The sequence below is a fragment of the Nerophis ophidion genome, linkage group LG07 (genome assembly GCF_033978795.1).
Source record: "Nerophis ophidion isolate RoL-2023_Sa linkage group LG07, RoL_Noph_v1.0, whole genome shotgun sequence".
NCBI classification, from domain to species: Eukaryota; Metazoa; Chordata; class Actinopteri; order Syngnathiformes; family Syngnathidae; genus Nerophis; species Nerophis ophidion.
The window spans coordinates 55155016-55168132 of NC_084617.1; the positions used below are offsets into that span (position 1 = coordinate 55155016).

The 13117-nt window shown below is 37.9% G+C and overlaps 1 protein-coding gene across 1 annotated transcript in view; it reads left to right on the forward strand.

Annotated features, from left to right (window-relative positions):
* Window positions 1-774: 774 nt before the first annotated feature.
* The window catches only part of tmem119a (transmembrane protein 119a), a 13798-nt gene continuing 1455 nt past the window's right edge, over window positions 775-13117 (forward strand). Inside the window, exons 1-2 of the mRNA XM_061906555.1 lie at window positions 775-2345; window positions 13047-13117. The exon at window positions 13047-13117 is cut by the window's right edge and continues 1455 nt beyond it. Of these exons, the coding sequence (XP_061762539.1) occupies window positions 13061-13117 (57 nt within the window). The 5' untranslated portion in view covers window positions 775-2345; window positions 13047-13060. The remainder of the gene's footprint in view (window positions 2346-13046) is intronic.

The following is a 13117-nucleotide window of genomic DNA, read 5'->3' on the forward strand; positions in this document are numbered from 1 at the left end:
CACGTGATAGCCCCCCGACTTCCTGCTTGCCTCACGGACATTCGAGCCTGCCTTTCCCCTCCGGGACTTCCGCCTCTCGCTCAACACTCCCGGTAACACACAACAGCTAATCTTCACACATAGTCTCTCACACACACATTTGGATTTTGTCGCACTTCATTTTCTAGTTTATATTAATATTGTTTCGTTGTTTTTTATATATACATATATATATACTATATATATATATATATATATATATATATATATATATATATATATACATATACAGTGGGGCAAAAAAGCATAGGTACACTTCAACTGTGAGGGACAGAATGTGAAAGAAAAAAAATCCAGGAATTCACATTGTAGGAATTTTAAAGAATTTATTTGTAAATTATGGTGGAAAATAAGTATTTGGTCAACCATTCAAAGCTCTCACTGATGGAAGGAGGTTTTGGCTCAAAATATCACAATAAATGGCCCCATTCATTCTTTCCTTAACGCGGATCAATCCTCCTGTCCCCTTAGCAGAAAAACAGCCCCAAAGCATGATGTTTCCACCCCATGCGTCACAGTAGGTGTGGTGTTCTTGGGATGCAACTCAGTATTCTTCTTCCTCCAAACACGACGAGTTGAGTTTATAGCAAAAAAGTTCTATTTTGGTTTCATCTGACCTCATGTCATTCTTCCAATCCTCTGCTGTATCATCCATGTATCCATTTTGGTATAAACTCAACTCGTCGTATTTGGAGGAAGAAGAATACTGAGTTGCATCCCAAGAACACCACACCTACTGTGAAGCATGGGGGTGGAAACATCATGATTTGGGGCTGTTTTTCTGCTAAGGGGACAGGACGATTGATCCGTGTTAAGGAAAGAATGAATGGGGCCATGTATCGTGAGATTTTGAGCCAAAACCTCCTTCCATCAGTGAGAGCTTTGAATGGTTGACCAAATACTTATTTTCCACCATAATTTACAAATAAATTCTTTAAAATTCCTACAATGTGAATTCCTGGATTTTTTTTTTCCACATTCTGTCTCTCACAGTTGAAGTGTACCTATGATGGAAATTACAGACCTCTGTCAGCATTTTAAGTGGGAGAACTTGCACAATCGGTGGCTGACTAAATACTTTTTGCCCCACTGTATATCTCCTGATGATTAAGGGAACCCCTCATGAAACAGTTCTGTAGAGATTAAGTAGTTTGGGGGGCTTTTTTTCCCACACATATATATATATATATATATTATATATATATATATATATATATATATATATACATATATATATATATATATATATATATATATATATATATATATATATAAAATACATCATTGAGCTTATCTACGCCCTCTTGTGGTCTGTATAATCATCAACTCCTGTAAACAAAGCAGGTTATCATGAATGTGCCTGTACAATATATAGTACATATATACTTACAGTGTGTATATAAAACCTTGTTGGAGGTTATTAAGAATCTGCCTGTTACAACAGTACATATAAACTTACAGTGTTTATATAAAACCTTGATGGATGTTTTTTAGAGCGCTTTATAGGCGGAATGCGTGGAATCACTGTTACCTGCATTGTTAGCTGCAAATTGCTAGTGTTTCTTTATGATTTAGAGTACATCAAAAAGAGAAAGAAAAGTGTGTTAATCTGGATTGTGAAAATTAAAATGAAAAAAAAAAAAACGAGGAATCAATTTAATATACAAATTGTATACATGGTCAGAAAAGGTTGATGACTTGTACCTAATTGCCACTTTATTCCCTGACATGTCGTGCTAATACCACATGACTCTTACTGTAAATAGATGCTTTGTACTCAGTACAGTTAGTCCATGTTGGCTCTCTACACGTGTTTTGCGATGAGAGGCCTGCTTTCTCCCCGCACTGGTCTTGTACGCCATGCAGAGACAGGCTGTAATCAAGGCCATGTAATTAAAGAGGCACTGTAGATTTGAGACTCGCCCCACGATGGACCGAAATACCGCCAAACTTGGACCCCGTCCGGAAAAATGCAACGTCGTCAAACGTGAGTTGAAGCGTTTTTCATTGATTAGTTGGTTTTATGTGCACACTTTCTGCAAAAATTGTGTTTGAGGTTGTCCGTTTAAAGTCTTTCCTACATTTTGTTTGCGAACTGAAAAAGTAGAAGGTAGGAACATGTAGAGAAGAAGGAGAGAAAGAGGGAGGGGAAGCTAAAGCACGGAGGGATGGACATCACTTTGCAAAAAATCCTTCAGTATAACAGGAATGCTGGGAAACTCTCCTCCTCTCTTCTATTCGCCTTTTTTGCCCTCTTCGTCCTCCACTCCCTGAGGTCCTGCTCTCCAATTAAACAAGAATAACTTGTGAGTACACACTTTCTACTTTGACTTTTATTTCACTTGTGTGCATTGTTTCCTATCATGTGACCTTTCTTGAACTAAAAATACCACTATTTTTACTATCAGGTAGTAGTCGTTTGCAGTATTGTCAAAAATGTCTTATGAATTAACTCATAATTCATGTGTATGACACGCTGTACACTTACCATGAGTTAATGTAACTCAAACGTATGCACAAGAGTATGTAGAGATAAAAGCATTTTTTTGTCTTTATTTTTTTGCATATAACATTCACCGTAATTATTGTTTATTTTTAAAAAGATGCAATGTTAAATAAAAAAATATTATATTATTTTGACAAACCACCGCAAATAAATAATAAATAAGTACATAAATAAATAAAGTAAGTAAAAAGCAAGTAAAAAATCCACCTATTTCTATAGAAGATATATGATATGACAGGTTATAAGTTAGAAAATTTGTCGATATTTTGTCATCAAGCAGCAACTTCTAAAGAAGGGGTGTCCAAACTTTTTCAACCGAGGATCACATATGGAAAAATGAAACCTTTTGTACACTAAAGACGACAAAGCCAATTCGATGAACATCAGAATATGCTAAGCTCGTTAAAAAAAACATTATATTTTGTGTTATAAGAGACAAAGCAAATAGTTGTCAGTTATATCTAAAACACCTCATTCGTAATGAAGTCATTAAGTAATCTATAAAAATAACTAGCTGAAATGTAGCTAAATAACCCCTGAACTGCACTTTCGGACTACTTAAGGTATGTAAATCTATTTGTATAGTATGTAAATAAAAAAATAAAAAAGATTCACATAGGACAGGGGTGTCAAACTTTTTTTTTTTGAGTGCCGCATCACAGTTATGTCTGCCCTCCGAGGGCCACTTTTAAATATATAATTTTTTAAAAAGTAAGGATCCTGCTCATGATATTGCATTATTGGCAAAGCATTTTATAATTTGATTTTTTGTTTTTGTTTTACGTTCGCTTAAAAAAAAAAAAACATTTTAGTGTAAAAAAAAAAAAAAACAATTGCCAGAATTTTATCGTAAAAGTTGCAGTGGTTTTTGACGGCATAGTACTGGAAATGGAATTTTAAAAAAGTACCACTCTTTTTTTTTTTTTTACAGTAAAACCTACAGTTTTTGATTTTATAATGTATTACTGTAAAAACAAATTGTACCAAAGTTGTTTTTTTGTAAAAACAAACAAATTGGCAGCTAAGATGCCAGAATTTTACCGTAAAGTCGATTTTTACTGTGCACAATTTGATTACTTGCTTTGAAATCATAAGTAATGCTGATATTCAAGTAGTCCTGTTCAGCATCAAGGGTTGGAATTGAGAGTTGAATCACCAAAAATGATTCCCGGGCGCGGCTACTGCTGCTGCTCACTGCTCACTCACCTCCCAGGGGGCAATCAAGGGGGATGGGTCAAATGCAGGGAATAATTTTGCCACACCTAGTGTGTGTGTGACAATCATCGGTACTTTAACTTTAACTTATATTTAAAATAAATATATATATATATATATATATATATATATATATATATATATGATAACATTTGCAGTTCATGTATCTTTTTTATATCAAAATGAGAAGAACAAATACATTTAGTCAGAAAATATTATTTATTAAAGTATATCATTACCATTTTGCAGGCGATATAAAATGATGTGGCGGATCAGGTCTGGCTCCGGGGCTTTGAGTTTGACACCTGTGACATAGGAATTGCGATTCCTAATTATCTGATTCTAAATCAAATTATTATTATGAAAAAATCTATATTTTATAAGAACACATAAAAAAAACCTTCTCCAGTCTTATTTGCTGCGAGTACATGACATATGTCAGCAACCAAAAGGAGAAGTTGTAACCTGCTTTGAAAAGGTTTCATTGTAATTATTACACCAAATAATAGAATCGGTTCAAGTCGTGATGAATTGATTCTAAATCGAATGTTCACCCCAAGAATGGGAATTGGATCGAGTTGCCCAAAGACATGCTGTAATATCTAATACAGAGGTTCTCAAACTTTATTCACCAAGTAGCACCTCAGAACACACTTGTCTCTCCAAGTACCAACATGAGGACCAAGGTTAAAATATAGTAGCGTAGTGGGCCTAAGTCAGGGGTGTCAAACTCATTTTAGATCGGGGGCCACAGGGAGAAAAACTACTCCCAAGTGGGCCGGACTGGTAAAAATCACGGCACGATAACTTGAAAAATAAGACAACTTCAGATTGTTTACTTTGTTTAAAAATAGAACAAGCATGTTCTGAAATTGTACAATCATAATGTTGTTGTTTTTTTTACACGTACATGTTGCGGTTAGTAGTATTCTTTCTTTATTTGTCGTTATTTATACTTGATGAATTAATTATGTGATAATGTTCATTAGTCAACTCATTGGTGTTAATTTTCAATCTCAATCTCAAAATCAAATTACAGGATGTTTATTATGTAGTTTATTTTCCTCGACTGGTGGCTTCACGGTGGCAGAGGGGTTAGTGCGTCTGCCTCACAATACGAAGTTCCTGCAGTCCTGGGTTCAAATCCAGGCTCGGGATCTTTCTGTGTGGAGTTTGCATGTCCTCCCCATGACTGCGTGGGTTCCCTCCGGGTACTCCGGCTTCCTCCCACTTCCAAAGACATGCACCTGGGGATAGGTTGATTGGCAACACTAAAAATTGGCCCTAGTGTGTGAATGTTAGTGTGAGTGTTGTCTATCTGTGTTGGCCCTGCGATGAGGTGGCGACTTGTCCAGGGTGTACCCTGCCTTCCGCCCGATTGTAGCTGAGATAGGCGCCAGCGCCCCCCGCGACCCCGAAAGGGAATAAGCGGTAGAAAATGGATGGATGGATGGGTGCACTAACATGTGGTTTATTCTTTTTCTACATATGTAGCATCATCTACGAAGATGCAAAGAGTCGCTTTTGCGACATTTAGTGGACACATTTAGATCAGAAGCTTCTTTCATTCAAAAATGTTTGCTCATTTTTAAACTTAGCAAACTTATCCCACGGGCTGGATAAAACCTGTTCACGGGCCTGATCCGGCCCGCAGGCCTTACGTTTGACAACCCTGGCCTAAGTAGAGGTTTTATTTAACAACTATATTTTATATTGTTGCCCACTGTAACATTACGCATACTTTGAACAGTAACACTGTGTTTGAATATTTGGATTACCACTGGATGGAGCCCAAGAACAGCGTTTAAGAAATAGGAATCTAGTGTGTATAGCGGGGGTCGGCAACCCGCGGCTCTGGAGCCGCATGCGACTATTTAGCGCCGCCCTAGTGGCTCTCTGGAGCTTTTTCAAAATGTATTAAAAATGGAAAAAGATGAGAGGGAAAAACATATGTTTTGTTTTAATATGGTTTCTGTAGGAGGACAAACATGACACAAAGCTCCCTAATTGTCATAAAGCACACTGTTTGTATTAAACATGCTTCACTGATTTGAGTATTTGGCGAGCACCGTTTTGTCCTACTAATTTTGGCGGTCTTTGAACTCACCGTAGTTTGTTTACATGTATAACTTTTTACGACTTTCTAAGACGTGATTTATGCCACTTCTTTTTCTGTCTCATTTTGTCCACCAAACTTTTAACGTTGTGCACGAATGCACAAAGGTTAATTTTGTTGATGTTATTGACTTGTGTGGAGTGCTAATCAGACATATTTGGTCACTGCATGACTGCAAGCTAGTGGATGCTAACAAGCTATTTAGGTTAGCTGTATGTACATATTGCATCATTATGCCTCATTTGTAGGCATACTTGCCAACCTTGAGACCTCCGATTTCGGTAGGTGGGGGTTGGGGCGTGGGTGGGGGCGTGGTTAAGAGGGGAGGAGTATATTTCCCCTAGATAGCTATATGTATATATACATATATATATATATTTATTTTATTATATATATATATGTGTGTATATATATAAGAAATACTTGAATTTCAGTGTTCATTTATTTACACATTTACACACATAACAGTCATCTACTCATTGTTGAGTTAAGGGTTTAATTGTCCATCCTTGTTTTTCTAACCATACGCATGTACTGTAGATGGCAGTATTGTCCTGTTTAAGAGTGTCACAACATTGCTGTTTAGGCAGACAAACTGCTTTATGATAGACGAAAATGGACTGCTGTTGTTGTGTGTTGTTTTACCGCGCTGGGAGGACGTTAATGAAACTGCCTAACAATAAACCCACATAAGAAACCAAGAACTCGCCCTCGATCATTCTACAGTTATAACGTCATTGGGCAGACACGCTCTTTATACACGTCACTCAGGTCCGCATGGAGTTGGAGGGGGCGTGGCCTCCAGCTCCGCCTGAATTTCGGGAGATTTTCGGGAGAAAATTTGTCCCGGGAGGTTTTCGGGAGAGGCGCTGAATTTTGGGAGTCTCCCGGAAAATCCGGGAGGGTTGGCAAGAATGTTTGTAAGTATATTTGAGCTCATTTAGTTTCCTTTAAGTCCTATTAATTCAATGTATATCTCATTACACATTGTCTGTATGTAATATGGCTTTTAATTTTTTGCGGCTCCAGACAGTTTTGTTTTTGTATTTTTGGTCCAATATGGCTCTTTCAACATTTTGGGTTGCCGACCCCTGGTGTATAGTATGACCCATTAAATAACTGAAAGGTCCTTTGATTTGGCCCAAATATATGTTAATATATTGTTTATTAATTGCACAACTCCAGTCACTGTATGTCTTTGACTGCAAAATGTAGTCAATGTGATGACGTGTGTGATTATAGGAACGTGACCACACATGTACACGGCACCGTGTCAATAAAACTTTTATTTTAGCTTTTTTAAGTTCATTTTCTCCTGTACTTTCAAGCGAAGTTTGAAAAAGATAGTTTATTTAGTTAATACTACTCTTTTTAGAAAAAAGTCAACATATTTGTATGTGTGCAGCAGCCCACAGCAGCTGGTGCCCGTGGTGTAAATATAGAGTCCACAGCCACTGGTGTCCCACGCCTCTGCGCACAAGCTGGACTTCCTGCTGGCTTTGGTGTGGCTGGAAGGGTGGCTTCTCCCTGCTCTCCAAATTATAAGGCCTGCAGCACTGTCTCCACCCCAAATAAGTAATGGTGTGCTGCCTTGCTAAAATAGATCTGCTGTTGCAAGAAGGGAGATGGAAAGGGGGGGACCTGAATCAAGGTGCAAACTTGTAGTTAAGTTTTTATTTTAGGTTGAGGACCCACCAAGACGTCACTAAAAATGTTTGGAGCTGATTTGAAATATGATATTTCCATGAAGGTTCATTCCTGGCCCTGGAAGACAAGCCCAAGGACACGCTGGCAGAAGTGTTGTTCTGTTACAATGTCAGCATTTCACTCTTCCAGGCTGTTATGTCCTTCTGTGACAAGGCTTTGCATTCCTCTCGCTATCTTTTAGCACACAATTGTTCTCTCTGGGATCGCTTTATTTCTACGACAGCATCATTTTAACATGTATGGTGCCTTTTATAAAGAAAAACTAACTTTTAAATAACAAATACTGTAAGGAACCAAAACAATAGAATATACTACTAACATCTACAGGTGTTTTATGAAGTAACGTAATAATAATGTACTAGAAGTACATAGACTTCCAGTATGTATATTTTCTGCTGGATCTACTTTGCTGCAGCTGTTACATATACTGTAAGGTAATTGGGATTTGTTATATGTTGTAGATATTATATACAAATATAATATTATATAATGATATAAAATATCACTGTATATTATATACTATATATATATAATATGTAAATATTACAAATATGTTATACTTTATATTGCTACTATGGTAGATGTTTAGTCCACTTTATACCTGCATAATCCGTTCCATCCTTACACTTTCCATCCATTGCAAATGAGCTACTGTCTGGAACAATTTCCCTTGTGGATCAATAAAGTTTGTCTAAGTCTAAGTCTATGTGGAGTGGGGACTCCTTGAATTGCTTCTCAGTCAAACACACCATCAACACCTTTTCCATATTTTCATGGATAAATGTCATCCGATTGGACATTATTTTACTATTCTCGGTTGGCGTTGTTGGACTCGTGCTGCTTCGGTATGGTGAAGACTAGCCGTGATACGCTCAAATTGTTACGCTCAAAAGTCATGTTATATATATTATCGAACATTCAAACCATTTTTTAAATAGAAATAAATAGTAGTAATTATGATTTCAAAGCAAGTTATCCGTCATATTGTGCAATGTAAATAGATTTCATGGTAAAATTTACAGCATTTTTCTCTCAATGAAAAAATTGTGATCTAGTAATCTTTGTCGCTGATCTAGTGATGCACGCAGATAATATAATTATAATGGGGGATTTTAATATCCATATGAATACCCCATCACAACCTTAGTGCGTGGCGCTCCAGACTATAATTGAAAAAATTCTGAACAAATTTTTTGTGTGTGTGTTTTTGGAAAAAAAAAGTCAAGGGGACATTGTGCCGATAAGACAAAAAAAAAAAAAAATATATATATATATACATATGTATATACATATGTATATATGTATATGTGTATATATATATATATATATATATATATATATATATATATATATATGTGTGTGTGTGTGTATAAAACGTTAGGTCAGGAAAAAACACAGGCTAGTTCATACCTACAAGCCTGTTTCACAGGTTTCCCTGCTCTACGTACATATGTATGTATACATACAGTATACTGTATATACATACTGTGTGTGTGTGTATATATATATATATATATATGAATATACATATGTGTATGTATATATGTATACATATGTATATATACATATGTATATATGCATATGTATACAAACATACATATATATATATACAGTACAGGCCACACCTTCTCATTCAATGCGTTTTCTTTATTTTCATGGCTATTTACTTTGTATATTGTCACTGAAGGCATCAAAACTATAAATGAACACATGTGGAGTTATGTACTTAACAAAAAAAGGTGAAATAGCTGAAAACATGTTTTATATTCTAGTTCCTTCAAAATAGCCACCCTTTGCTCTGATTATTGCTTTGCACACTCTTGGCATTCTCACGATGAGCCTCAAGAGATTGTCACCTGAAATGGTTTTAATTTCACAGGGTTGATTAGTGGAATTTCTTGCTTTATCAAAGGGGTTGGGACCATCAGTTGTGTTGTGTTTTGTGTGTCCAAACATTTGGACTGTACTATATGTATATGTATGTATATATATATATATATATATATATATATATATATATATATATATATATATATATATATAAATATAAATATATATATATATATATATATATACATATACATATATATGGATGATTGGATTGATGGATGTGTGTGTGTGTGTGTGTGTGTGTGTGTGTGTGTGTGTGTGTGGGTGTGTGTGTGTGTATATATATATATATATTTAAAGGAACTAATACAGCTGGACTGTTAGGAGAAAATTAAAATGAGTTAGAGTTGCTGGATAGACTGAGCACATCCATTTGTGTAACCTCTTCTAGACTAAACAAAAAGGATCGCAGTCTTGAAAATTTAGAAACATTCAAGTTAATCAGACTTGTGAGGTGACAGGTGTGACTTGTTAAATGTTGTTCCTTCTTGATCAGTGAGGCTCAAGAACAAGAACTAAAAACTCCAAAGTGCGCATCGAGAAAGATTTTCGAGTGAGTTTTGACCTGAGGCGCTTGGCATAAAGCTTTCTATAACTGAAGGGTAATAAATAACAGAACCCACGTCTGCGGAAATTCTATGGTCCACATGATATTTTTGTAGGGCGTTTAGAGCGGGGCTGGTAGGAGGATTTTCAAGTAAATATAATTTGTGGCAGGTATGACTTTCTTAATACCAGAAACTGTTTGTAACTTAGTGATAGCCAGAGACATTTAGGGACTTTGAGACTTTGCACTAAAAGGTAGGTTAATTGCGCTAAATAGTAAAGTACATCAGTATGTCAAAGTAGAATAAGTTGTTAAGTATGTTGATGATCGGCTACTCAAGTGAACGGTCGCCATGATCATGTGGCCCCTATCTAAACTTTTTGACTTGAGGCTAAAAGAAATGTGTGCGAGAGCCGAAAGCCGGCTGCATATAAAGTAACTATATATATGTATATATATATATGGATATATATATACATATATATGTAGGTGTGGGAAAAAATCACAAGACTACTTCATCTCTACAGAACTGTTTCATGAGGGGTTCCCTCAATCATCAGGAGATTTTAATGGAAGCATTCACATACAATGGTTTATATAGAGCACAGAGTGGGTGGGTACAGGCAGGCGTAGGGTGTGGTGATTGGCTCATGTGTTACCTAGGAGGTGTTTCCGTCTGTGGCGGCATGTTGAAATGATTTCACTGCGCTTGTTGAGGGATGAGAGATCTGGATGATGTATAATAAACAGTTTCTCTTTTAAGCATAGGTTGCATCTTTTATTACCACTGTTGTAAGGTGTGCTGGATGCAAGAATTTGCCATGTTATTGAATATTCAACATTATTGTCTTTGAGGTTCCAAATGTGTTTGCTGAGTTCTGTAGAATTCCGCAAAGTCCGGTTTCTAAAGGAGGCGTTGTGATTATTCCATCTTGTTTTGAACGCTCCTTCGGTTAATCCTACGTACGTGACGGATGTGTTAATGTCCTTGTGTGTTACCTTTGCTTGGTAAACGACTGATGTCTGTAAGCACCTTCCGTTGAGAGGGCAATCAGGTTTCTTGCGACAGTTACATTCATTATTGGTTTCAGAGTCGTTTAGTCTGGGGGTAGGCAGTCCTTTTGCAATTGCTTTGTTGTGGTTTGAAATGATTTGTTGCATGTTATTCATACAGCTGTAGCTCAATTTAATGTTGTTCTTGTTGAATATTTTTCTTAGGGTGTTGCCTTTGGGGAAGTGTTTGTCGATCAGAGTGAGGAACTTGCGGCCGATGTTGGTTGAGACGTCTTTGCTGAATGGCGGATTGTACCAGATGATACATATATATGTATGTATGTATATATATATATATATATATATATATGTATGTATGCATGTATGCATGTATGTATGTATGTATGTATATATATATATATATATGTATGTGTATATATATATATATATATATATATGTATATATATACATTGAGATATATATGGATTTCTCGCGAGACCACACGTTATCAATGGGAAACTGCATTTTTAGACAATATGATTTGCCTGAGCAGCAAGAAGACACCGAGAGTAATAAGTGTAGAAAATAGATTAGAAAGGACAGATTTTTAAAAATAATTGAAAAAATAAAAATAATAATAATAGTTTAATTTTTTTTTAAGTTGGAACTTTCAACAAAAAAAAAGTACTAAATTGTAATTACATTTGAGATAGGCGCCAGCGCCCCCCGCGACCCCGAAAGGGAATAAGCGGTAAAAAATGGATGGATGGATGGAAGTTGGGACTTTCACTCCTCTCTGAGCTGCCACCTTACCGTGGTAGAGGAGTTTGCGTGTCCCAATGATCCTAGGAGCTATGTTGTCCGGGGGCTTTCATGCCCCCTGGTAGGGTCTCCCAAGACAAAAAAGTCCCAGGTGAGGCATCAGACAAAGAGCAGCTCGAAGACATCTATGGATATACAGCAAAATGGACCCAGATTTCCCTCGCCGGGACGCGGTTCACGGGGGCCCAGCTCTGAAGCCAGGCCCGGAGTTGGGGCCCGGCCGGACACAGCCCGAAGAGGCAACGTGGGTCATCCTTCCAATGGGCTCACCACTCATAGGAGGCGCCATAAAGGTCGGAGGCGCCATAAAGGTCGGGTGCGTTGTGAGCTAGTGATGGGATCGGCAGTTCTTTTGACTGTACTGAATCACTAGAATCAGTTCCTTAAATTGATTCGTTCAAAAAAAAAATGTGTGCAGGTCAGCGAATCATGAGTCAGTCAGTAACAGCTTCCCCAGCGGCAGATCTCCTTGTGTGTCAATTCGCGAACGACACAAGCCCTCAGCACCCAATGAACGACGCGCACAGTGACTGAACAAGATCCTCAATGTGACGTCCTCCTCCGCGACACAGTCCGTTCTCTGTGTCGGTATGTTCGCGAGTCCTGAGAGCGAGAGCGTTTTTGTTCACCGAGTGATTCAAGTCGTTAATCCGTGGTGAACGAATCGTTCGCTCAGTCCCTCCCTCCGCCCCCATGATGAGTAGCTGACTGCGTTGAGGGTTCAGTGAGTCACATAATGCGCCAGTTCCACTCATACCGGCATGGTCGTGGCGGAGCTCAACTGAACTGAGAAAGGAACGAATCAGTTCATGAAGTGATTCGGTTCAGTACGTTCACTCAAAAGATTCGTTTGTTCGAACGAATCGTTCGCGAACGACACAACAATTTTGTGAGCTGGACGGCAGCCGAAGGCAGGGCACTTGGCGGTCTGATCCTGGGCTACATAAGGTAGCTTTTGGGACGTAGAACGTTGCCTCACTGGAGCGGAAGGAACCTGAGCCAGTGCGCGAGGTAGAGAAGTTCCGACTGGATATAGTAGGACTCAAGTCGGACTTTCCGCGGGCTGGATTTTCGACGCTGGTGAGCCGTATCCGGCCCACGGCCTGTTGTTTGAGGACCCCTGGCTTAGAGGGTGTTCGCTGAAGCATGGCGTCTTCTTGTTCAAAATGCCGTCGTTTCTAATCCTTCTACATTTTTAATGATGTTGCAGGTTTCGCCGTGAAGATGACATCCCGCTTGGTTCTGCATGTGACCCTGCTGTCGCTGTGGTGCACCCTGGCC